At 55.0% G+C, this 24,667-nt stretch overlaps 1 protein-coding gene across 3 annotated transcripts in view; it reads right to left on the bottom strand.

Moving 5' to 3' along the window:
• The window catches only part of LOC107546884 (pre-mRNA 3'-end-processing factor FIP1-like), a 37,287-nt gene extending 32,766 nt beyond the window's left edge, over positions 1–4,521 (bottom strand). For all 3 annotated transcript variants that reach the window (XM_029067056.2, XM_029067057.2, XM_029067055.2), the window contains exons 1-2: positions 4,423–4,521; positions 3,214–3,253 (exon numbers count right to left, since the gene is read on the bottom strand). In XM_029067056.2, coding sequence (XP_028922889.1) covers positions 3,214–3,253; positions 4,423–4,513 — 131 coding nt within the window. In that variant the 5' untranslated portion in view covers positions 4,514–4,521. The remainder of the gene's footprint in view (positions 1–3,213; positions 3,254–4,422) is intronic.
• Positions 4,522–24,667: the final 20,146 nt, after the last annotated feature.

The raw sequence follows: 24,667 nt of genomic DNA on the forward strand, positions 1-24,667 counted from the left end.
AGAAACTCTTCTCCGTTGGCTTTAAATCGCTGCTCGGTCGTCTCGCCCTCTCCTTCCTCACCTCGCCGCTCTCCTACTACAGGCCGGCCTGCCCGCTCCGCTCCTCGCACCGCACCCCAACCTTGTCTATCTCGCCGCCGACCTCTCAAGTCCCGCCTCTGACGTGGAACACCCTCCCTCCCCCGTACCCAACGGGCAACCTCTCTCCCCTCTTTCAAAGCCTTATTGAAGGCCCACCTCCTCCGAGAAGCCTTCCCTCAGCTCTCCCTTCCTCTTCTCCCACTCCCTTCTGCATCGCCCTGACTCGCTCCCTTAATCCATCCCTCCGCCCAGCCCCGCGGCACTTAGGCGCCATATCTGTATTTTATCTAGATTAACGTCCGCCTCCCCTTCTAGAGGGTGAGCTCACTGTGGGCAGGGAACGTATCCATCACATCGGACTCTCCCAGGTGCTCAGTACAGTGCTCTGCTCTCCGACGACACTCACGACACCGTACAGATGGGGACCCTGAGGCACGAGGAGCCTGAGACGGCAGCCGCAGCCCCAGACCACGCCGGTTATATTTCGTTACCGCACTCGCCTCGGGTCATTTTTGCGTTTCATCGCTCCCGTGTCCGTCGCCCTCCTCTCCGACCCCTCTCTTTCCTTAGGCCGTTCTTAGATCTGATTATCCCCTCCTCCCTCTCCCTTCCACATCACTAATTATAATAATAATAATAATAATAAAAACTGCGGTACGAGCTAAGTGCTTACTAGGTGCCAGGCACTGGGGATGAAGACTGTGAGCCCCACATGGGACAACCCGATCACCTTGTATGCCCCCAGCGCTTAGAACGGTGCTTTGCACATAGTAAGCGCTTAAATACCATCGCTATGATTATCATAATCGGGTTGGACACAGTCCCTGTCCCACATTGGGCTCACAGTCTTCATCCCCGCTTTACAGATGAGGTAGCAGACACAGAGAAGTTAAGTGACTTGCCCAAGGTCACCTAGCAGACAAGCAGAGGAGCCAAGATTAGAACCCAGGACCCTCTGACTCCCGGGCCCATGTTCTATCTACTAAGCTTTTATGCCCTTGGATCTGTTCCCATTATTCCCTCAGTCCCACAGCACCCACGTACATATAATAATAATAATAATGTTGGTATTTAGTAAGCGCTTACTAAGTGCAGAGCACTGTTCTAAGCGCTGGGGGAGATACAGGGTCGTCAGGTTGTCCCACGTGAGGCTCACGGTCTTAATCCCGAGTTTACAGTTGAGGTCACTGAGGCACAGAGAAGTGAAGTGACTCGCCCACAGTCACCCAGCTGCCAAGTGGCGGAGCCGGGATTCGAACCCATGACATCTGACTCCCAAGCCCGGGCTCTTTCCACTGAGCCACGCCGCTGCTTCTCCACTATATTACACATCTGCAATATATTTCAATATCTGTCTCCTTTTACACCGAAAGCTCCTCGTTGGCAGGGGACACGCCTAACGACTCAGTAAGCGCTCAATAAATATCACTGATTATCTCGTATCTACCCCAGCGCTTCGTATGACACTTGGTCCATAGTAAGCACTTATAATAATAATGAGGACGGTGTTTGTTAAGCGCTTACTACGTGCCAAGCACTGTTCTAAGCGCTGGGGGAGATACAGGGTCATCGGGTCGTCCCACGTGAGGCTCACAGTCGTGATCCCCCTTTTCCAGACGAGGGAACTGAGGCCCAGAGAAGTGAAGCGACTTGCCCAGAGTCACACAGCCGACAAGCGGCAGAGCCGGGAATAGAACCCACGACCACTGACTCCCCAGCCCGGGCTCTTGCCACCGAGCCACGCTGTTTCTCAAATAATAATAATAATAATAATAATAATAATAATAGTGTTGGTATTCGTTAAGCGCTTACTGTGCCCAGAGCACTGTTCTAAGCGCTCGGGGAGATACAGGGTAACCAGGATGTGCCTCGTGAGGCTCACAGTCTTCACCCCCATTTTACAGATGAGGTAACAGGCACAGAGAAATGAAGTGAGTTGCCCAGTCACACAGCCGATGAGCGGCAGAGCCGGGATTCGAACCCATGACCTCCCAAATACCACAGGTGTTGTTATTGTTATCACCATGAGGCCCTTGGGAGCCAGTGACCACATCTAATTCTCGCCAGGGTCCCTCTCCTAGCCTCTCGCGCGGTGCTTTGCGCCTAGTAGAGAAGCAGCGTGGCTCAGTGGCAAGAGCCCGGGCTTGGGAGTCAGAGGTCGTGGGCTCGAATCCCGGCTCTGCCACTTGTCCGCTGCGTGACTGTGGGCGAGTCACTTCACTTCTCTGTGCCTCAGTTCCCTCATCTGTAAAACGGAGATTAACTGTGAGCCTCACGTGGGACAGCCCGATGACCCTGGATCTCCCCCAGCGCTTAGAACGGCGCTCTGCACATAGTAAGCGCTTAACAAATACCAACGTTATTAGTCGGCGCTTAATGAATCCTGTTATTACAACCACCACTTCCCAAGGGTTGAGGCCAAGGGAAGTCACCCAGATCTCCAGATACGGCCCAGGTCTCTTCTCCAACCAGCCGGGACGGAGGCGGGGGACCGGCCGAACGGGACGCCTGGGGTTGGAAATCCCGAAGGAGGGGTACGCCTCCCCCCGAGCCGTCTCCCGCTCCCGACGAGCCCATTCTTGGAGTCCAGTCTCACCCGGGGAAGGACCAACTCCGGGGAAGGACTAGAGAAGCAGCGTGGCTCGGCGGAAAGAGCCCGGGCTTGGGAGTCGGAGGTCAGGGGTTCGAATCCCGGCTCAGCCACTTGTCAGCTGGGTGACTTTGGGCAAATCCCAACTTCTCTGTGCCTCAGTTACCCCATCTGTAAAATGGGGATAAAGACTGTGAGCCCCACGTGGGACATCCTGATCACCTCGTATCCTCCCCAGCGCTTCGAACGATGCTTTGCACATAGTCAGCGCTTAACAAACGCCATCATCATCATCATTATTATTAACTCATTCCTTCTCAGAAACCCTCCCCCTCTCTCTCTGGGTCCCCCGCCCTTCTCAGGGGAAGAACCAGGACGGGCGGAAGACGAATCCCCGGCTCTGGGAGAGGGTGGGGTTTCCGCCCGGCGGGCCGCGCCGGGAAAGGGGACGGCCCGCGACCCGGGTCTCCCCGTCGCCCTCGACCGGGCGGCCTCCCCGGCGGCTTTCGGCGACGTCGAAGAACGAGAGTCTCGCTCCTTACCCAGACAGCAGTCTGTGGTCCAGCTTCCCGGACGTGTCATCTGCGAACGGGAGACAAAAAGTGGCGTGAGCCCCCAGGATCCGGGGCGGGGGGCGAAGGGCGAGGGCCGCCAGGAGGACCCAGAACGCCGATCGTCCACCCGTCGGTCCGACCGACCGACGGGCCCGAGGCGGGCGCGGGCTCCGGGGCCGGGCCGGGCGTGCCGGGGTAGGAGCGGAGGCCGAGGAGGTGGTCTTGGAGCCGGAGAGGGGGTCTCCCTCGGGCGGGCCCAAACCCCGCCGAGGAAGAAACGGGACCCGCGGGGAGCTCGGTCGGGGCCGGATCTTCCTCCGGATCCTCTCCGCTACCCAGAACCTCTGGGAAGTCGCCAGATCTCCTCGTCCCCGGGCCCTTGGAAATCCCCGGACGGGGACGGTCCCCCGCTAACCCAACGTTCGGGACCCCGGGGTCACCACGGGGCCCGGGACGTGGAAGAGAAGAGGCGGCCTCTCTTGCGGAGGGCGGGTCGGAAGACCAGAGAGGGTCAACCGTCCGCCCCGGGCTACCCGGCGAAGAGGTCGCCGGAACCGTGCCCGGGATCCTCCCCGGCGGACCGCCCGCGGGCGGGGGTCCGCGGGGGCTGGCGAATCCGGGGAAGGGAGGCCCATCCGGAGGGAGAAGCCCGGGGGTTCGGGGGGACAGGTGGACACGCACGGGCTCTGAGGCCCGCGGGTCCCCCCGGTGAAGGCTACTTTCTCCAACCGGTGGCACGTCCTCTCGAGGTCTTCCAGGGGCCAGTTGGGGGGGAGATCGAGCGGACACACATCCCAGACTGGCCTGCTGGTCCGGTCCCCCCCCCCCCCCCCCCGCTAAACGCTCGCTCCTCCGACCGGTCGAGAGGCACGGACGGTCTCCATCTGCTCCCGAATCGTCCATTCCGAGCGCTTAGGACGGCGCTCTGCCCACAGTAAGCGCTCGATAAATTCGATCGAATGAAGCGGTAGCATCGGCTGCGGGCCCCGGGGGGGGGATGGGGGCGTCCGGGGAGGGGATGGCCGGGGCGGGGGGTTCCCCCCAGGCCTAGGGTTCCCCGGCCCGGATAGGAGGGCCCGTCCTCCGCATCCCCCCCGGGCTCGGGGGGCAGTTGGGAGGCGCGACCCCGATGTCCGGGGGCCGCCGCCGAGTGGGGGGGGGGGGGGGCTCCTCCCCTCCGCATCGCAGGGTACCTACCCCCGTAGAGCCAATGCTCCTCGTCCTCCTCGGCCTCCAGCCTTCCCGCCGCGCCGGCTCCCGGCCCGCCCGCCTCCAGCTCGGTGGCCATGCCGGCCGGGGGGGCGGGGGGGGTGGTCCCGGCGACCCTCCCCCACCCCCCGGGACCGGACGGGACGGGACCGGGGAGGGGGGGGGAAGGAGGAGGAGGAGGCCGCGCTCCGGCCTTGGGGCGGAGGATGGAGGAGGGACGGGGGTCCGGGGGAGGCCGAGGCGGAGGCTCCGGAGCTAGGCGGCCGCCATGGCCCTTTCTTCGCCTCCCGCAGGAGGAAAAACCAACGGGGAGGGAGGGGGAGGAGGGGAAAAAAAAAAGAGGGAGGGGAAGGGGAGGGGGCCGCCGCCTCGGCGGGGTCCTAGCGCCCCTCCCCGCCTCCCGCCCGGGCCTCGATTTCCCCACCCCGATAATAATAACGGTGGTACCCGTTAAGCGCTTCCTATGTGCCGAGCACCGCTCTAAGCGCTGGGGGAGATCCGGGGTCATCGGGTCGGCCCGCGGGAGGCTCCCGGTTGATCCCCATGTCCCAGATGGGGTCACTGAGGCCCCGAGAAGTTCATAATAACGTCGGTATCTGTTAAGCGCTGACTATGTGCAGAGCACCGTGCTAAGCGCAGGGGGAGATCCGGGATCATCGGGTCGGCCCGCGGGAGGCTCCCGGTTGATCCCCATGTCCCAGATGGGGGTCACCGAGGCCCGGAGAAGTGAACTGACTCGCCCACAGTCACCCGGCTGCCAAGGGGCAGAGCCGGGAGTCGAACCCATGACCTCTGACTCCCAAGCCCGGCCTCTTTCCCCTGAGCCGCGCTGCTTCTCTATAATAATGTTGGTATCCGTTAGGCGCTTACTATGTGCCGAGCACCGTTCGAAGCGCTGGGGGAGATTCGGGGTCATCGGGTCGCCCCGCGTGAGGCTCCCGGTTGATCCCCATGTTACAGATGAGGTCACTGAGGCACAGAGAAGTTAATACTAACGTTGGTATCTGTTAAGCGCTTACTATGTGCACAGCACCGCTCTAAGCGCTGGGGTAGCTACAGGGTGATCAGGTCGTCCCACGGGAGGCTCACGGTCAATCCCCATTTTACAGATGAGGTAACCGAGGCCCAGAGAAGTGAAGGGACTCGCCCACAGTCACACAGCCGCCAAGTGGCAGAACCGGGAGTCGAACCCATGACCTCTGACTCCCAAGCCCGGGCTCTTAATCGTCTTAATGATGATGATCACGTGGGTGTCGCGCTGGGGGAGATGATAATAATGATGGTATCTGTTAAGCGCTTACTATGTGCCGAGCGCTCTTCTAAGCGCTGGGGGAGATACAAGGTGATCAGGTCGGCCCACGTGAGGCTCCCACGCGGTGCTCGTCTATATTATTTGTCTCTAATAATGTTGGTATTTGTCAAGCGCTTACTACGTGCACAGCCCTGTTCTAAGCGCCGGGGGAGATCCAGGGTCATCGGGTGGGCCCACGTGAGGCTCCCAGTCTTCATCCCCATTTTCCAGATGAGGTCACTGAGGCCCAGAGAAGCGAAGTGACTCGCCCAAAGTCACACAGCTGGTAAGCGGCAGAGCAGGGATTCGAACCCATGACCTCTGACTTCCAAGCCCGGGCTCCTTCCAGTGAGCCACGCTGCTCCTCCTAATTTTCGTTACCCTATTTACTTTCGTTAATGAGACGTCCATCCCCTTGCAGCGTGGCTCAGGGGAAAGAGGCCGGGCTTGGGAGGCAGAGGGCCATGGGTTCGACTCCCGCCTCTGCCACTTGGCAGCTGGGTGACTGTGGGCGAGTCACTTCACTTCTCTGGGCCTCAGTGACCTCATCTGCAAAATGGGGGATTAACCGTGAGCCTCACGTGGGACGACCCGATGACCCCGGATCTCCCCCAGCGCTTAGAACGGTGCTCTGCCCGTAGTAAGCGCTTAACAGATACCAACGTTCTTATTATTTATTGCTATCGTTTTAATGAGATGTTCATCCCCTCGATTCTATTTATTGCCATCGTTCTTGTCTGTCCGTCTCCCCCCGGTTAGACCGTGAGCCCGTCAAAGGGCAGGGACTGTCTCTGTTACCGATTTGTCCATTCCAAGCGCTTAGTCCAGTGCTCTGCACATAGTAAGCGCTCAATAGATACTATTGAATGAATGAATTGTTTTTGTCCGTCCGTCTCCCCCGATGAGCCCGTGAGCCCGTCGCTGGGCAGGGATGGTCTCTATCCGTTGCCCGATTGTCCGTTCTTAAGCGCTTAGTCCAGTGCTCTGCACATTGTGAGTGCTCAACTTCTCTGTGCCTCAGTTCCCTCATCCGTAAAATGGGGATGAAGACTGGGAGCCTCACGTGGGACCACCCGATGACCCTGGATACCCCAACGCTTAGAACAGCGCTTGGCGCCTAGTAAGCGCTTAACAAATACCAACATTATGTGGGGCTCACGGTCTTAATGATAAGGGACTCGTTAAGCACTTACTAGGTGCCAAGCACTGTTCTGAGCGCTGGGGGAGATACAAGCTGATCAGGTTGTCCCAGGTGGGGCTCGCGGTCTTAATAATAATGATGCTATCGGTTAAGCGCTTACTGTGTGCCAAGCACTGTTCTGAGCGCTGGGAGGGAGACACGAGGCGATGAGGTTGTCCCAGGTGGGGCTCGCGGCCTTAATGATAATGATGGTGTTGGTTAAGCGCTTACTAGGTGCCGAGCACTGTTCTAAGCGCTCGGGGGGACGACGACGACACAAGCTGATCAGGTTGTCCCACGTGGGGCTCACGGGCCACTGGTCAGCTGTGTGACTTTGGGCAAGTCACTTCTCTGTGCCTCAGTTACCCCATCTGTAAAATGGGGATAAAGACTGTGAGCCCCAGGTGGGACAAACTGATCACCTTGTAGCCTCCCAAGCGCTTAGAACAGTGCTTGGCACCTAGTAAGTGCTTAACCGATGCCGTTATTATGATTAATGACAATTATTAACGAGAATATATAACATATTGTAATATGATATGTTATTAACAATAATAATAATAATAATAATAATGTCCCAGGTGGGGCTCACGGTCTTAATAATAATAAGGTACTTGTTAAGCACTTACTAGGTGCCAAGCACTGTTCTAAGCGCTGTGGGGGACGGGGGTGGGGATACAAGGCGATCAGGTTGTCCCAGGTGGGGCTCACGGTCTTAATAATAATGATGATGATGATAATGATAATATAATAATAATGATGATAATAATGATAATAATGATGATGGTGTCGGTTAAGCGCTTACTAGGTGCCAAGCGCTGTTCTAAGCGCTGGGGGAGATACAAGCTGATCAGGTGGCCCCATGTGGGGCTCGCAGCCTTAATAATAATGATGGTATTGATTAAACGCTTATTAGGTGCCGAGCACTGTACTAAGCGCTGGGGGAGAAACAAGCCGATCAGGTTGTCCCAGGTGGGGCTCACGGTCTTAATAATAAGGATGCTATTGGTTAAGCGCTTACTAGGTGCCAAGCACTGTTCTAAGCGCTGGGGGAGATACGGGCTTAAACAGGTTGTCCCAGGTGGGGCTAATGGCCTTAATGATAATGATGGAATTGATTAAGTGCTTACTACGTGCCAATCACCGTTCTAAGCGCTGGGGCGGATACAAGGTGATCAGGTCGTCCCATGTGGAGCCTGCAGTCTTAATCCCCATTTTCCCGATGAGGGAACTGAGGCCCAGAGAAGTGATGTGACTTGCCCAGAGTCACGCAGCCGACAAGCGGCGGACTCGGGATTCGAACCCACGACCTCCGACTCCCCAGCCCGGGCTCCTGCCACTGAGCCACGCGGCATCTTAGCCAGATGTCATTCTCATGCATTCATTCCTTCAATAATAATAATAGTAACGTTGGGATCTGTAAAGCGCCGGGGGAGATACAGGGGAATCAGGTCGTCCCACGTGGGGCTCACGGTCTTAATCCCCATTTGACAGATGAGGGAACTGAGGCACAGAGAAGTGAAGTGACTTGCCCACAGTCGCATAGCTGACAGTATTTATTGAGCGCTTACTATTCATTCAATAGTATTTATTGAGCGCTTACTATGCGCAGAGCACTGGACTAAGCCCTTGGAATGGACAATTGGGCAACAGATAGAGACCATCCCTGCCCAGCGACGGGCTCGCGGTCTCATCGGGGGAGACGGCCGGACAGAAACAAGACAATTTAATAGCGATAAATAGAATCAAGGGGACGGACACCTCTTGAACAAAATGAATAGGGGGTCCCAGCTAGACGCCCCCGCCCCCGGATTCCTGCGGCTGTCCCCGAGAAGTGGACTTCGCCACCTTTGACCTGGGCCTGTCACCGGCCCCCTCGGACTGCAGAGCTGAAAAATCCGTCATTTAACCAACCCCAGTCACTGGGCCGGGATGGTCTCTCTCTGTCGCCGAACTGTCCATTCCGAGCGCTTAGTCCAGTGCTCTGCACATAGTCAGCGCTCAATAAATACTCTTGAACGAATGAATTGAGCACTTTAAGGCGGGCCGAGCACGGGGGAGGATCCGCCACCGCTGCCTTTCCTGCCTTAGAGGGCCTTATTTTTTTACTCCTCTGGGCCTCAGTTCCCTCATCTGTAAAATGGGGATGAATAATAATGTTGGTATCTGTTAAGCGCTCACTATGTGCCGAGCACTGTTCTAAGCGCTGGGATAGACACGTGGGGCTCACAGTGTTCATCCCCATTTTACAGATGAGGTAACTGAGGCACCGAGAAGTGAAGTGACTTGCCCAAAGTCACACAGCTGAAGACTGAGCCCCACGTGGGACAACCCGATGACCTAGAACAGTGCTTGGCACATGGTAAGCGCTTAACAAACACCCTAATTACTACTACTACTACTAATTTTGGTATCTGTTAAGCCCTTACTATGTGCAGAGCACCGTTCTAAGCGCTGGGGGAGATGCAGGGTCATCGGGTTGGCCCACGAGAGGCTCCCGGTTAATCCCCATTTTCCAGATGCGGTAACTGAGGCCCAGAGAAGTTGAAGTGACTCGCCCACAGTCACCCGGCTGCCAAGGGGCAGAGCCGGGATTCAAACCCACGACCTCTGACTCCCAAGCCCGGGCTCTTTCCGCTGAGCCACGCTGACTACTGAGAAGCAGCGCGGCTCAGTGGAAAGAGCCCGGCCTTGGGACTCAGAGGTCGTGGGTTCGAATGTGTGTCCCAGCTGTGTGACCGTGGGCAAGTCACTTCGCTTCTCTGTGCCTCAGTTCCCTCATCTGAAAATGGGGATGAAGACCGTGAGCCTCACGTGGGACGACCTGATGACCCCGGATCTCCCCCAGCGCTTAGAACAGTGCACATAGTAAGCGCTTAACAAATGCCAACATTATTATTGTCAGCGGTGGGACTTTGGGCAAGTCACTTCCCTGGGCCTCAGTTCCCTCATCTGGAAAACGGGGATGAAGACCGGGAGGCCCAAGTGGGACAACCTGATGACCTCGTATCTATCCCAGCGCTTAGAACAGTGCACACAGTAAGCGCTTAACAAATTCCAACATTATTATTGTCTGCGGTGGGACTTTGGGCAAGTCACTTCCCTGGGCCTCAGTTCCCTCATCTGGAAAACGGGGATGACGACTGGGAGCCCCAAGTGGGACAACCCGATGACCTCGTATCTATCCCAGAGCTTAGAACAGTGCACATAGTAAGCGTTTAACAAATAGAATCGTTATTATTATTACCATCGAGGGGGGGAGGGCCGGGCACCAAAATAAATTGCAGGGAGCGGGGAAAGACGGGGAAGTGACTGGTGGGGAGAAGGGGATGGGGTTGGGAGGAGTGAGCTCAGGTGCAGGGGTTTCAAACTAGGCCGGGGAGGTGAGGGATTGAGGCTTTACGGGGATTGTGAAAACCTGTTCTCTCTCCTTTGTGGCCTTTCCACAGTGTTTAGCACCTAGCGAGCGCTTAAGAGATCCCGACTCTGCCCCTTGTCAGCTGGGTGACTGCGGCTAAGTCACTTCACTTCTCTGTGCCTCAGTTCCCTCATCTGGAAAATGGGGGTGAAGACTGTGAGCCTCACCTGGGACGACCTCATTCCCCCGGATCTCCCCCAGCGCTTAGAACGGTGCTCTGCACCTAGTAAGCGCTTAACAAATACCAACATTATTATCATTATACACTTAGAGATTCCGCAAATTAAAAAAAATCCCGTTTATAGCAGATTTCCCTCCCTAAAGCGCACGCTAAATCCGAAGGGATTTAGGCTATCATAATGTTGGTATTCGTTAAGCGCTTACTATGTGCAGAGCACCGTTCTAAGCGCTTGGGGAGATACAGGGTCATCAGGTCGTCCCACGTGAGGCTCACGGTTAATCCCCGTTTTACCGATGAGATAACTGAGGCACAGAGAAGCTGCTTCACCATCATCACAAAAGGCAGGGACCGTCTCTATCTGTTGCCGAATTGTCCATTCCGAGCGTTTAGTACAGTGCTCTGCACATAGTAAGCGCTCAATAAATACTATCGAACGAATGAATAATTATGGCATTTGTTGAGCGCTTACTATGCGCCGGGCACTGTATTAAATCTCCCCCGTTTAGACGGCGAGCTCGTCACTGGGCAGGGATCGTCTCTATCTGTTAATAATAATAATGTTGGTATTTGTTAAGCGCTTACTATGCGCAGAGCACTGTTCTAAGCGCTGGGAGAGTTAGAGGGTCATCAGGTGGTCCCAGGTGAGGCTCCCAGTCTTCATCCCCATTTTCCAGACGAGGTCACTGAGGCCCAGAGAAGTGAAGTGTCTTGCCCACAGTCACACAGCTGACAAGTGGCGGAGCCGGGATTCGAACCCATGCCCAGTTGTCCACTCCAAGCGCTGAGTACAGTGCTCTGCACCTAGTAAGCGCTCAATGAATACTTCTGAATGAATTAATATTAAGCACCGGGGTGGATACAAGCAAATGGCATGGGTTCGAATCCCGGATCCGCCACTTGTCCCGCTGTGTGACTGTGGGCAAGTCACTTCACTTCTCTGTGCCTCAGTTCCCTCGTCTGTAAAATGGGGATTTATACTGTGACCCTCACGTGGGACCACCTGATTCCCCTGTATCTCCCCCAGTGCTTAGAACAGTGCTCTGCACAGAGTAAGCGCTTAACAAACACCAACATCAAACGGGGTTGGACACAGTCCCCGTCCCACGTGGGGCTCTCGGTGTCAATCCCCATTTTACAGATGAGGGAAATGAGGCCCAGAGAAGTGACTTGGCCAAGGTCACACGGCAGACAATCGTTAAACACTCTGTACGGGCGTGGAAGCCTCCCCTTCCTCGTGGGCAGGGGACGTGGCTGCCAACTCTGTTGTCCCGGGCTCTCCGAGACGCTTAGTACGGTGCACGCAGCGAGCGCTTAGACGCCAGGGATGGATGGATGGATCGATCCCCTCTCTCTTATCCCAGTCCTGGTGTTCCTTTAACGCTCCCTGGGATCTGCTCTACATTCCCGGCCCACGACGGGCACTCGGTCTAGAGGGGGGGGGCCCATCCCTCTGGGACCGTAAGCCCCGATTAGCCCGTGAGCCCGTCGATGGGCAGCGATCGTCTCCATCTTTTGCCCGACTGTCCATTCCAAGCGCTTAGTCCAGTGCTCTGCACATAGTAAGCGCTCAATAAATACTACTGAATGAATGACGGGGGAGACAAACCGGCGCCGACCCTCAACCGAGGAGAAGCAGCGTGGCTCAGTGGAGAGAGCCCGGGCTGGGGAGTCGGAGGTCATGGGTTCGAATCCCGGCTCCGCCACTTGGCAGCCGGGTGACTGTGGGCGAGTCACTTCACTTCTCTGGGCCTCGGTTCCCTCATCTGGAAAAGGGGGATTAACTGTGAGCCCCACGTGGGACCACCTGATGACCCTGGATCTCCCCCGGCGCTTAGAACGGTGCTCTGCACATAGTAAGCGCTTACACATACCAACATTACTATTATTTTCACTCTCAACGACCCAAGGACAATTCAACCGACTCCTCCGGGTGTCACCGGATTAGGTTATTGCTATCGTTTACCTCGCCGACCCCCGCCACGGCTCCTCGCTCCCCTCCTTCTGTCGATCAATCTTCTCCCACCACACCTCCCCGGCCCCCTCTCGCCACCACCCAACTACGACCTGCCCCATCCCTGACCTCCTGTTCCAGCGCCGCTCCTCGAGTCATTCCAAGCGCTTAGTCCAGTGCTCTGCACATAGTCAGCGCTCAATAAATACTATCGAACGAATGAATGAGTCCCTCCTCGCCCCCCACCGTCACCTCACTCCCCTCCAAACCCTCCCCAGCCCTCACCCTGTCCCACTTACCCCCCGCACGGCTTCAGCCAAGTGTGGCCCGTGAAACCCCCCGCTCCATCACGGGGAAGCTCACCGTCCTCCTTGACCCGGTCCTGACTCGGTCACTCTCCTCCCCGTCGTCACTGAAACCTGGCTCGCCCCAGAAGGCGCCGTCTCTCCTGCTGCTCTCTCCAGAGGGGGACTCATCTTCTTCCACTCCCGCTGGGAGAGGAGGAGGTGTTGGCTTCCTTCTCGCCCCCCGGTGCTGCTTTCCCTCCCCCGTCCCTTCCTCTGCAGCCCATCCCCAGTGCTTAGAACAGTGCTCTGCCCATAGTAAGCGCTTAACAAACACCAACATTATCCCGCCCCTTCCGGAGTCTAGTAGCTGTGATCTACCGCCTCCCAGGTCCCACATCCGACTTCTTTAACCATTCTGATCCCTCTCTCACACTCCTTCTCTCCTCCTCCATGCCCGCGTCGATCCTCGGGGACTTCGAAATCCACATTCATGTTCCCGCTGACCCTCCTGCTGCCCACCTTCCATCACTCCTCAACTCCCCCGACCTCCTGATCCACCCCACCTCACCCACTCACCAACTTGGACGCACGCTCGATCACATCATCTCTAACTACCGCACTTCCCTGCCGTGAAATCCCCCTGACCACACCCTCACCCCTTGCCTCTTCTCCCGCACGCCTCCTCCCCATAAATCTGGACTATTCCCCAACAGAGCACTCCAATCTTGGGACCCCGTCCGATTTTCTCAACCGGTCACGCCCCGTTTAGCCCACCTACTCCCTTGAGGACCAAATAGACACTGTCAACCCCACCCTCTCTACTGACCTCGACTCACTCACTCCCCCATCCCTCCGTTGACCCCGTACCACTGACTCCCGGCCCCGGATCACCTGCACGGTCCGCCTCCTTCGCTCTCGTGCTCGAGCCGCAGAGCGTTGCCGGCGGAAAGCTAAATATCAGGCCGACTTTGCCGACTTGGAGCTTCTCGTCGCGCGGTTTAACGCTGCCCTCTCCTCTGCCTGGCAAAACTACGCCTCCACCCTTATCGACCTCCCTGCCCATCGCCTTTTCCAGTTGTTCCGGGCATTTCACTCCGTCCTCAGGCCCCCTGTCCCCCTGCCTCCCCCATATCTTGTCTCCAATGACCCGGTCACCTACTTTATTAAAAAATTGACGCTATCAGGCGTGAGCTCCCTAAAATATCTCCTGCCCCTCCGCAGTCCCTCCCTCTTCCGCCTTCCTCTTTGACCACCCCTCCTTCCCGACAGTATCTCTAGAGGAGATCTCCTGCTTCCTCTCAATATCCACCCCCTCCACCTGCGCAGCCAATACCGTTCCTTAGCGCCTTTTCAAAACTCATGCCCTCTCCCCGACAGCCATCTTCAACAACTTGCTCTCCAATGGCTATGCCTACCATTTGCATGGGTCTCTCCCAAGCGCACAGTACAGTGGCTCAGTGGAAAGAGCCCGGGCTTGGGAGCCAGAAGTCATGAGTTCGAAGGCCGGCTCTGCCGCTTGGCAGCTGGGTGACTGTGGGCGAGTCACTTCCCTTCTCTGGGCCTCAGTGACCTCATCTGGAAAATGGGGATGAAGACCGGGAGCCTCACGTGGGACAACCTGATGACCCCGTATCTCCCCCAGCGCTCAGAACGGTGCTCTGCACGTAGTAAGCGCTTAACGAATATCAACATTATTATTATTATTATTCTTCCCCGCTGCTTTCAAACACGCCCGTGTCTCTCTTGTTCTTAAAAAAACCCCTCCCTTGACCCCACAGCTCCTTCCAGTTAACGTCCCATCTCCCTCCTACCATTCCTCTCCAAACTCCTTGAGCAAGTTGTCTACACCCGCTGTCTCCAGCTCTTCTCCAATTCTCTCCTTGACCCCCTCCAATCTGGCTTCCGTCTCCTTCCCTCCACGAAACCACCCTCTCAGAGGTCACCGATGATTTTTTTTCTTGCCAAATCCACCGGCCTCTACTCCATCCTAATCCTCCTCGACCTCTCAGCTGCCTTTGACACCGTGGACCACCCCCTTCTCCTGGAAACGTTATCAAACCTTGGCTTCGCTGACTCTGTCCTCTCCCGATTCTCCTCATCTCTCTGGCCGTTCATTTATTCTCAGTCTCCTTCGCAAGCTCCTCCTCGTCCTCTCGTCCCTAACTGTGGAGGTCCCTCAAGGTTCAGTTCTGAGCCCCCTTCTATTCTCCCACCTTCCCCCACTCCCTTGGAGAATTCATTCACTCCCGTGGTTTCAACCGCCACCTCTACGCCGACGATACCCAAACCTACATCTCCAGCCCCGATCTCTCTCCCTCTCCGCAGCCTCGCGTCTCCTCTCGAGACATTTCGACTTGGATGCCTTCCCAGCTCCTCAAGCTTAATATGTCCAGAACAGACCTTTTTATCTTCCCACCCAAAACCTGTCCTCCCCGTCACTTTCCCGGCACGGTAGATGACACCACTGTCCTTCCTGTCTCACAAGCCATAACCTTGGCATTGTCCTCGACTCCCCTCTCTCATTTAACCCACATAGTAAATCCGTTCCTAAATCCTCTCGGTCCCACCTTCACAACATCACTAAAATCTACCCTTCCCTCTCCATCCGAACTGCTCCTGCATTAATATGATCACTCATCCTGTCCCACCGGGATGACTGCGTCGGTCTCCTTGCCGACCTCCCGGCCTCCTGCCTCTCCCCGCTCCAATGCATACTTCACTCTGCGGCCCAGATCACTTTTCCATAGAAACGTTCGGGACGTGTCACCCCACTCCTCCAAAACGTCCAGTGGTTGTCCATCCATCTCCGCATCCACCATCGGCTGGAAAGCACTCCATCGCCTTGCCCCCTCCTACCTCACCTCGCTTCTCTCCTCCTAAAATCCGGCCCGCAAACTCCGCTCCTCTAATGCTCCTTCTCACTGTGACTCCATCTTGCCCGTCTCTCCCTCAACCCCTCGCTCACGTCCCGCCCCTGGCCCGGAACGCCCTCCCTCCTCAAATCCGATCGACGGTTACTCTCTCTAATAATAACGTTGGTATGTATTAAGCGCTTCCTATGTGCCGAGCACTGTTCTAAGCGCTGGGGGAGATACAGGGTAATCAGGTCGTCCCACGTGAGGCTCACAGTTAATCCCCATTTTACAGATGAGGTAACTGAGGCACAGAGAAGTTAAGTGACTTGCCCCAAATCACACAGCTGACAAGTGGCAGGGCCGGGAATCGGACTCATGACCTCTGACTCCCAAGCCCGGGCTCTTTCCACTGAGCCACGCTGCTTCTCTGCCTTCAAAGCCTTAGTGAAGGCCCATCTCCTCCAGGAGGCCTTCCCTGCCAACGCCCTCCCTGCCTCTTCTCCCACTCCCTTCTGCATCGCCCTGACTTGCTCCTTTTCTTCTTTCCCCCTCCCAGCTCCTCAGCACTTATTTACATAACTTTAATTTATTTATTTATAGTAAGGCCTGTCTCCCCCGGCTTCTAGACTGTAACCTCGCTGTGGGCAGGGAAGGTGTTTAGTGTTTGGGACTCTCCCAAGCGCTCAGTACGGTGCTCTGCACACAGTAAGCGCTCGATAAATGCAATTGAATGAATGACACGGCATCATCATCATCATCATCCACAATGGAATCGAGCACTTACCGTGTGCAGAGAACTGTAATAGTAATGTAATAATGTTGGTATTTGTTAAGCGCTTACTACGTGCAGAGCCCTGTTCTAAGCGCCGGGGGAGATACAGGGTCATCAGGTTGTCCCACGAGGCTCCCAGTCTTCATCCCCATTTTACAGATGAGGGAACTGAGGCCAGAGAAGTGAAGTGACTTGCCCACAGTCACCCAGCTGCCAAGTGGCAGAGCCGGCACTCGAACCCGTGACCTCTGGCCCCCAAGCCCGGGCTCTTTCCACTGAGCCACTGTACTGTGCGCTTGGGAGAGACCAATGCAACAGAGGTGGTAGACATATTCTACGCCCACAAGGAGCTAACAGTCTTCCAGGGGAGACGGACACTGATGTGAATAAATGATAATAGATATCACATATATGTATATACGTATGTCAGTGGAAAGAGCCCGGGTTTGGGAGTCAGAGGTCATGGGTTCAAATCAGGGCTCTGCCACTTGGCAGCTGTGTGACTGTGGGTAAGTCGCTTCACTTCTCTGGGCCTCAGTGACCTCGTCTGTAAAATGGGGATGAAGACCGTGAGCCTCACGTGGGACGACCCGATGACCCTGTATCTCCCCCGGGGCTTAGAGCGGTGCTCTGCACATAGGAAGCGCTTAACAGATACCAACATTATTATTTATAGATAAATGCATAAGCGCTGTCAAATATCAATATATGTTAAATATCAAATGCCCAAAGGTCACAGCTCGAAACGCATAGAATACCCGGTTTGGTGGCTCAGTCTAGAATGAGGGTTGGCAAAAGGCTGTCAGATATCTGCTCGATACGGGCAGGGAACGTGTCGGTTAATTCTGTCCTACAGGACTCTCCCAAGCGCTTAGTACAGTGTTCTGCGCATTGTAAGTGCTCAAGGAATACCATTGATTGGCTCCCCTCTCTCCCCCATAATCTAGGGCAGAGGAGAGGAAGGCGAGTTGGGGTGATGGGACGGCGACGACCCCCTCCGGGGGCCTTACCGTCCGGCCCCCCCGCGCCCCGTTCTTTCCTTTCTTCCATCCGCGACTGTGGGCTCAGAAGAGGGGAGACCTACGGGACGAGGACGACACCCGCCCACTGGGAGACTGAGCGGGGCTCCCGGCCTTTCAGCCGGAGAGTCGTCCGGGAAGGGAGCGAGAGGCCGTGACCAGTCAGGTGTCCGCTCTCCTCTGCCCCGTCGCCCCTGGCAGGTTGGAATGCTGGGGTGAGACTTCCTCGCGATGTCGGAGGTGGGTCTGACTCTCTTCCCCTCTTCCAAGCCCTATTGAGAGCTCACCTCCTCCGAGAGGCCTTCCCAGACTGAGCTTCCCCTTTTCCCTCCGCTCCCTCTCTGCTCCCCCTTCACCTCCCCTCAGCTGAGCCCCCTTTCCCTCTCCCTTCCCCTCAGCACTGTGTTCATTTGTCTAGATTTTTATTACCCTATTTCTTTCGTTAATGAGGTGTCCATCCCCTGGATTCTATTTATCGTGATTAAGTTGTCCTGTTTTTGCCCTTCCGTCTCCCCCGTTGAGACCGTCACTGGGCGGGGATGGTCTCTATCTGTTGCCGAATTGTCCATTCCAAGCGCTTAGTCCAGTGCTCTGCACATAGTAAGCGCTCAATAAATGCTATTGAACGAATGAATGAGTGGTGAGGGATGCACAACCAGCCAGTAACACGCCAGGGCAGCAGTAAACCTGGGAGCGATACTATACAACACCTCCGCGAACGGGATAATAACAACGAATAATAACAATCATTATAATAATGACGACATTTATTAAGCACCTACTAGGTGCCAGGCACTGGACTAAGCACTGGGGTAAGTCCGACCGGGTCCCTGTCCCACCTGAAGCTCACAGTCGAAGTACCGTGAGGCTACGGCTCGCCGATTCCATTCGGTTCCTGTTGCCGGGGTAGAACGGACGGTACGTTTATTATTTTTTGTATTTATTTTTGTTTCTGTATTTATTGACAGGCAGCACAAGAGGGGTCATTCATCTGGCCGAAGTCACCCATCGCGTTCCGATCCCTGCCCTCCAGCGGGCTGCCTGTCAAAGACTTGGAAATACGCCGTCTCCCGACTCCACCGGATTATAAATTCCTCGAGGACAGGGACGGTGGCTAACTTCAATTTGTAATAATAATAATCATGTTGGTATTTGTTAAGCGCTTACTATGCGCAGAGCACTGTTTTAAGCGCTGGGGGAGATACAGGGTCATCAGGTTGTCCCACATGAGGCTCACAGTTAATCCCCATTTTACAGATGAGGTAACTGAGGCAGAGAGAAGTTAAGCGACTCGCCCACAGTCCCACAGCCGACAAGTGGCAGAGCCGGGCTTCGAACTCATGACCTCTGACTCCCCAGCCCAGGCTCTTTCCACTGAGCCACGCTGTATTCTACTGAGCACCTCGTTCGCCATTCCGCACCCAGTAATATGAATTTTTTTTGGTTGGGCGCTTACCGTGTGTCATGTACTGTTCTAAGCGTTGGGGAAGATACAAGATAGGCAGGTCAGACACGGTCCCCGTCCCACGTGGGGCTCACTGTCTTAGTAGGAGGGACAACGTTCATTCATTCATTCAATAGTATTTATTGAGCGCTTACCATGTGCAGAGCACTGGACTAAGCGCTCGGAATGGACAATTCGGCAACAGATAGAGAACGTCCCTGCCCGTCGACTGGCTCACAGTCTCATCGGGGGAGAAAGACGGACAAAAACAAGACAACTAAGTAGGAGGGACAACATTCATTCATTCATTCATTCAATAGTATTTATCGAGCGCTCACTAAGTGCAGAGCACTGGACGTAGCACTTGGAACGGACAATTCGGCAACAGATAGAGACCATCCCTGTCCATCCATGGGCTTACAGTTTAATCGGGGGAGATAGACGGACAAAAACAAGACAACTAAGTAGGAGGGACAACATTCATTCATTTATTCATTCAATAGTATTTATCGAGCGCTCACTATGTGCAGAGCACTGGACTTAGCACTTGGAACGGACAATTCGGCAACACATAGAGACCATCCCTGTCCATCCATGGGCTTACAGTTTAATCGGGGGAGATAGACGGACAAAATCAAGACAACTAAGTAGGAGGGACAACATTCATTCATTTATTCATTCAATAGTATTTATCGAGCGCTCACTATGTGCAGAGCACTGGACTTAGCACTTGGAATGGACAATTCGGCAACAGAATGAGACCATCCCTGCCCATCCACGGGCTCACGGTCTAATCGGGGGAGACGGACGGACAAAAACAAGACAACATAATCGCGATAAATAGAATCAAGGGGATGGACACCTCACTAGCAAAAGAAAGAGGGTAATAAAAATCTAGACAACAGGTATGACCTCCCCATTTTACAGATGAGGGAACCGAGGCACAGAGAAGCGAAGTGTCCTGTCCGAAGTCGCGGGAGGTAAGTGGCAGAGCTGGGATTAGAACCTGGGGGGCTGTGATTCCCAAGGCTGGATCCTTTCCACAGAACCTCCAGAACGATCGTTGCCAGGTTGTACTTTCCAGGTGCTTAGCGCAGTGCTCAGCACACAGTAAGGGCTCAAGAAATACGATCGAGGGAATGAGTGAACCTGATGTGGCGTCATCTTCGGGTAGGTGACTCTCGACTCCATTCAGTCATTCAATAGCATTTATTGAGCGCTCACTATGTGCAGAGCACCGGACTAAGCGCTTGGACTGGACAATTCGGCAACAGATAGAGACCGTCCCTGCCCGTCGACGGGCTCACGGTCTAATCGGGGGAGACGGATGGACAAAAACATTAGCGATAAATAGAATCGAGGGGATGGACACCTCATTAACAAAATAAATTGGGAAATAAAGATATATACCAATGAGCACAGTGCTGAGGGGAAGGGAGAGGGGGAGGAGCAGAGGGAAAGGGAGGAAAGGGGGACTCCATCTAAGACACACCCTCTGTCCTCATTTGTATTTTCATTCCATCTTTCCTTTCGCCTACAGAGCGTGGACACATCTGCACCTTAAGCTCACTGGGTCTAAGGCTGCCATATTCTTAAATTTACTCTTCCCCCTAACTTTCTCATCACTGTCGACTGCACCGCCACCCTCCCCGTGGCCGAGGCCTGCAATCTCCGTATTATCCTCCCCTCTTTGCTATATAATAATAATCATGTCGGTGTTTGTTAAGCGCTTACTACGTGCAGAGCACCATTCTAATAATGATAATAATAATAATGTTGGTATTTGGAAGCACTTACTATGGGCAGAGCTCTGTTCTAAGCACCGGGGGAGATACAGGGTCATCGGGTCGTCCCACGTGAGTCATCCCCATTTGACAGACGAGGTAACTAAGGCCCAGAGAAGTGAAGCGACTTGCCCACAGTCACCCAGCGGACGAGTGGCGGAGCCGGGATTCGAACCCTTGACCTCTGCCTCCCAAGCCCGAGCTCTTGCCACTGAGCCGCGCCGCTTCCTGTATTTCAACCCTCGCTGCGGTCTGTCTCTAAATCCAGCGTTTTTCTCCATCGTATTTCCCCAAACCATCCCTCCCCTCTCCATCACCCCAGTCCAGGTCCTAGCTACATCCCAGTCAGGATCTGCCTCCTCCCTGGTCTCCCCATTTCTGATTTCTCCCTTCTCCAGTCTCTTCTTCACACTCATTCATTCATTCGGTAGTATTTATGGAGCGCTTACTATGTGTAGAGCACTGTAATAAGAATAATAATAATGTCGGTATTTGTTAAGCGCTTGCTATGTGCAGAGCACCGTTCTAAGCGCTGGGGTAGACCCAAGGGAATCGGGTTGTCCCACGTGGGGGTTCACGGTCTTCATCCCCATTTTCCAGATGAGGTAACTGAGGCCCAGAGAAGTGAAGTGACTCGCCCACAGTCACACAGCCGAGTGGCAGAGCTGGGATTCGAACCCATGACCTCTGACTCCAAAGCCCGGGCTCTTGCCACTGAGCCAAGCTGCTTCTCTAAGCGCTTGGAATGTACAAATCGGCAACAGACAGAGACAGTCCCTGCCCATCGACAGGCTTACTGTGAGCCTCACGAGGGACAATCTGATTACCTCGTATCCACCCCAGCGCTTAGAACAGTGCTCTGCACATAGTAAGCGCTTAACAAATACCAACATTATTATTATTATTATTACAGTCTAATCAGGGCTTAAGCCTTATTTTGCCGGCGTATCTCCTCCAACAGGCCTTCCCTCACTAAGCCCTTCTTCCTCTTCGCCCACTCCCTTCTGCGTTTCCCTGCCTTCCTTTATTCATAAGTTAATCTGTCATTTATTTCATAATAATAATTAATAATGTCGGTATGTGTTAAGCGCTTAGTATGTGCAGAGCACCGTTCTAAGCGCTAGGGAGCTACAGGGTCATCAGGTTGTCCCACGTGGGGCTCACATTTTTTAATCCCCATTTTTCCAGATGAGGTCACTGAGGCCCAGAGAAGCGAAGTGACCTGCCCGGAGTCCCACAGCTGACGAGCGGCGGGGCAGGATTAGAACCCACGACCTCTGACTCCCAAGCCCGGGCTCGTCCCACTGAGCCCCGCTGCTTCTCGTCAATTTGATACATTTATTTATTATTCTCATTTATTATGAGAAGCAGCGGGGCTCAGTGGCAAGGGCCCGGGCTGGGGAGCCAGAGGTCATGGGTTCGAACGCCGGCTCCGCCGCTTGCCAGCTGGGTGACTTTGGGCAAGTGACTTCACTTCTCTGGGCCTCAGTTCCCTCATCTGGAAAATGGGGATTAAAACTGTGAGCTCCCCGTGGGACAAACTGATCACCTTCTATCCCCCCAGGCTTAGAACGGTGCTTTGCACATAGTAAGCGCTGAACAAATACCACCATTATTATAATTTATATTAATTCCTGTCTTCCCCTCTAGACAGTAAACAATGTAGGCAGGGAATATGTATGTTCTATTGTATTCTACCAAGCTCTTAGTATATAAGTTTCGATAAGTACGACCGACCGACTGCCCGGAACGTTGTTCTAAAACGCCATTCTGCTCACAGCTCATTTATTTATTCGGTCGTATTTACTGAGTGAAGAGCGCTGTACTGACCACTTGGGAGAATACAACGCTAAACACATTCCCTGCCCACAGTGAGTTTGCGGTCTAGAAGGGCGGGGGAGAGACGGACATTAATATTTATTTGCTATTGTTTTATTAATAATAATGTTGGTATTTGTTAAGCGCTTACTATGTGCCGAGCACTGTTCTAAGCGCTGGGGTAGACATAGGGGAATCGGGTTGTCCCACGTGGGGCTCACAGTCTTAATCCCCATTTTACAGATGAGGGAACTGAGGCGCAGAGAAGTGAAGTGACTTGCCCACAGTCACACAGACGTTCATCCCCTCGATTCTATTTATTGCCATCGTTCTCGTCCGCCCGTCTCCCCCGATTAGACCGTGAGCCCGTCAGAGGGCGGGGACCGTCTCCATCTGTTATCGATTTGTCCATTCCAAGCGCTTAGTACAGTGCTCTGCACATAGTGAGCGCTCAATAGATACTATTGAATGAGTGAATATCAATCAATCAATAAATTAAATAAATTAAAGGTGTGTGCATAAGTGCCGTGGGGCCGGGATGGGCGAAGAACAAAGGGAGCAAGTCGGGGCGACACGGAAGGGAGTGGGAGAAGAGGAAAGGGGGGCTCAGGCAGGGAAGGCTTCGGGGAGGAGGTGGGCTTGGAAGGCAGGAGTAAATGTCGGATTTGAGGAGGGCGGGCGTTCCAAGCCAGAGGCGGGATGTGGGCGAGGGCCTCCTGGAGATGTGCCTTCAGTAAGTCTTTGAAGACGGGGAGAGCGATGTCCGTCAGATACAAAAACCAGGTTTTCAAGAAGCCACTGAGCGGGATAGCGCGGAGGGGAGTGAGTTCAGGAGGGAGGGCTTCCGAAGAGGCCGCATCCAACGAAGGAGCGGTCCTTGTGGGCACCGGGGATTCGCTGGCCAACTGCCCCACACCCTCACGACAAATTCCCCCGGAATTGTAAGTTTCCCTGCAGAAACGCTCTGGGCCTGTCACTCCCCTCCTTAAAATCCTCCAGTGGTCGCCTATCGACCTCCGCACGAAACAAAAACTCCTCACTCTAGGCTTCGAGGCTGTCCGTCCCCTCGCCCCCTCCTACCTCTCCTCCCTTCTCTCTTTCCACCGCCCACCCCGCACGCCCCGCTCCTCTCCCGCCCACCTCGCCGTCCCCCGTTCGCGCCCATCCCGTCGACCCCCGGCCCACGTCCTCCCGCCGTCCCGGGACGCCCTCCCTCCTCACCTCCTCACCTCCGCCAAACTCTCTTCCCCTCTTCCAAGCCCTACTGAGAGCTCACCTCCTCCGGGAGGCCTTCCCACACTGAGCTTCCCCTTTTCCCTCTGCTGCCTCTCTGCCCCGCAGCTTCACCTCCCCTCAGCTAAGCCCCCTTTCCCTCTGTTGCTCCCCCTCTCCCTTCCCCTCCCCTCGGCACTGTGCTCATTCGTCTATATTTTAATTGCCCTATTTATTTGATTAATGAGGCGTCCATCCCCTTCTCTTTATCGCGATCAAGTTGTCTTGTTTTTGTCCGTCTTCCCCGACTAGACCGTAAGCCCGTCGACGGGCAGGGACGGTCTCTATCTGTTGCCGAATTGTCCATTCCAAGCGCTTAGTCCGGTGCTCTGCACATAGTGAGCGCTCAATAAACACTATTGAACGAATGAATGAAACGTACGATCCGAGGGAAGCAAAGTGAGAAAGGGGGGAAAGGGGTGGCAAAGAGCATTTTCAGAGAACCAAATATTAAAAGCTTTATTCTTTAAGAAGAATTTCTAGTACTACCCGGATTTAACCCTTCGAAGCCCCAAGGGGACTCGGGTGACTCTGGCTGACTACTAATTGGGTTCCATTTCACCTCCACGGTGCAGCGGGGGTGGGGATGGCGGGGGGAGGTTGCTCTGCTTCGATTCCTGAAAACCGAGGCGGTGGACGCGCTTCGATTAAGGCTCGGAGCAGCAAACGTCACCCGATGGCACCGTCCGGCTCTTCGGCCTCACCCAGAGGGGTGTCAGGTTGGAGATTCGGAGCGCGGCCTGCTCCCCGACAAGCCGTCTGTCCCGGGAGTCTCCGTCCGACGGCGAGGAGAGTCTGCCCACGGTCACTTGACTTTCATCGAAGAGGCTGCGACGCTAACGGGGATCTAGGCTGAGTTGTCGACGGGCGGCTTCCGGCCCGGGGCGCATCCCAACCACCGGCCGAAGCACGGAGCACTTAGGCTTCCATATCTGATCTCACCTCGGCTTCACGGACTCCG

This window comes from Ornithorhynchus anatinus, chromosome 6, assembly GCF_004115215.2.
Source record: "Ornithorhynchus anatinus isolate Pmale09 chromosome 6, mOrnAna1.pri.v4, whole genome shotgun sequence".
Lineage (NCBI taxonomy): Eukaryota > Metazoa > Chordata > Mammalia > Monotremata > Ornithorhynchidae > Ornithorhynchus > Ornithorhynchus anatinus.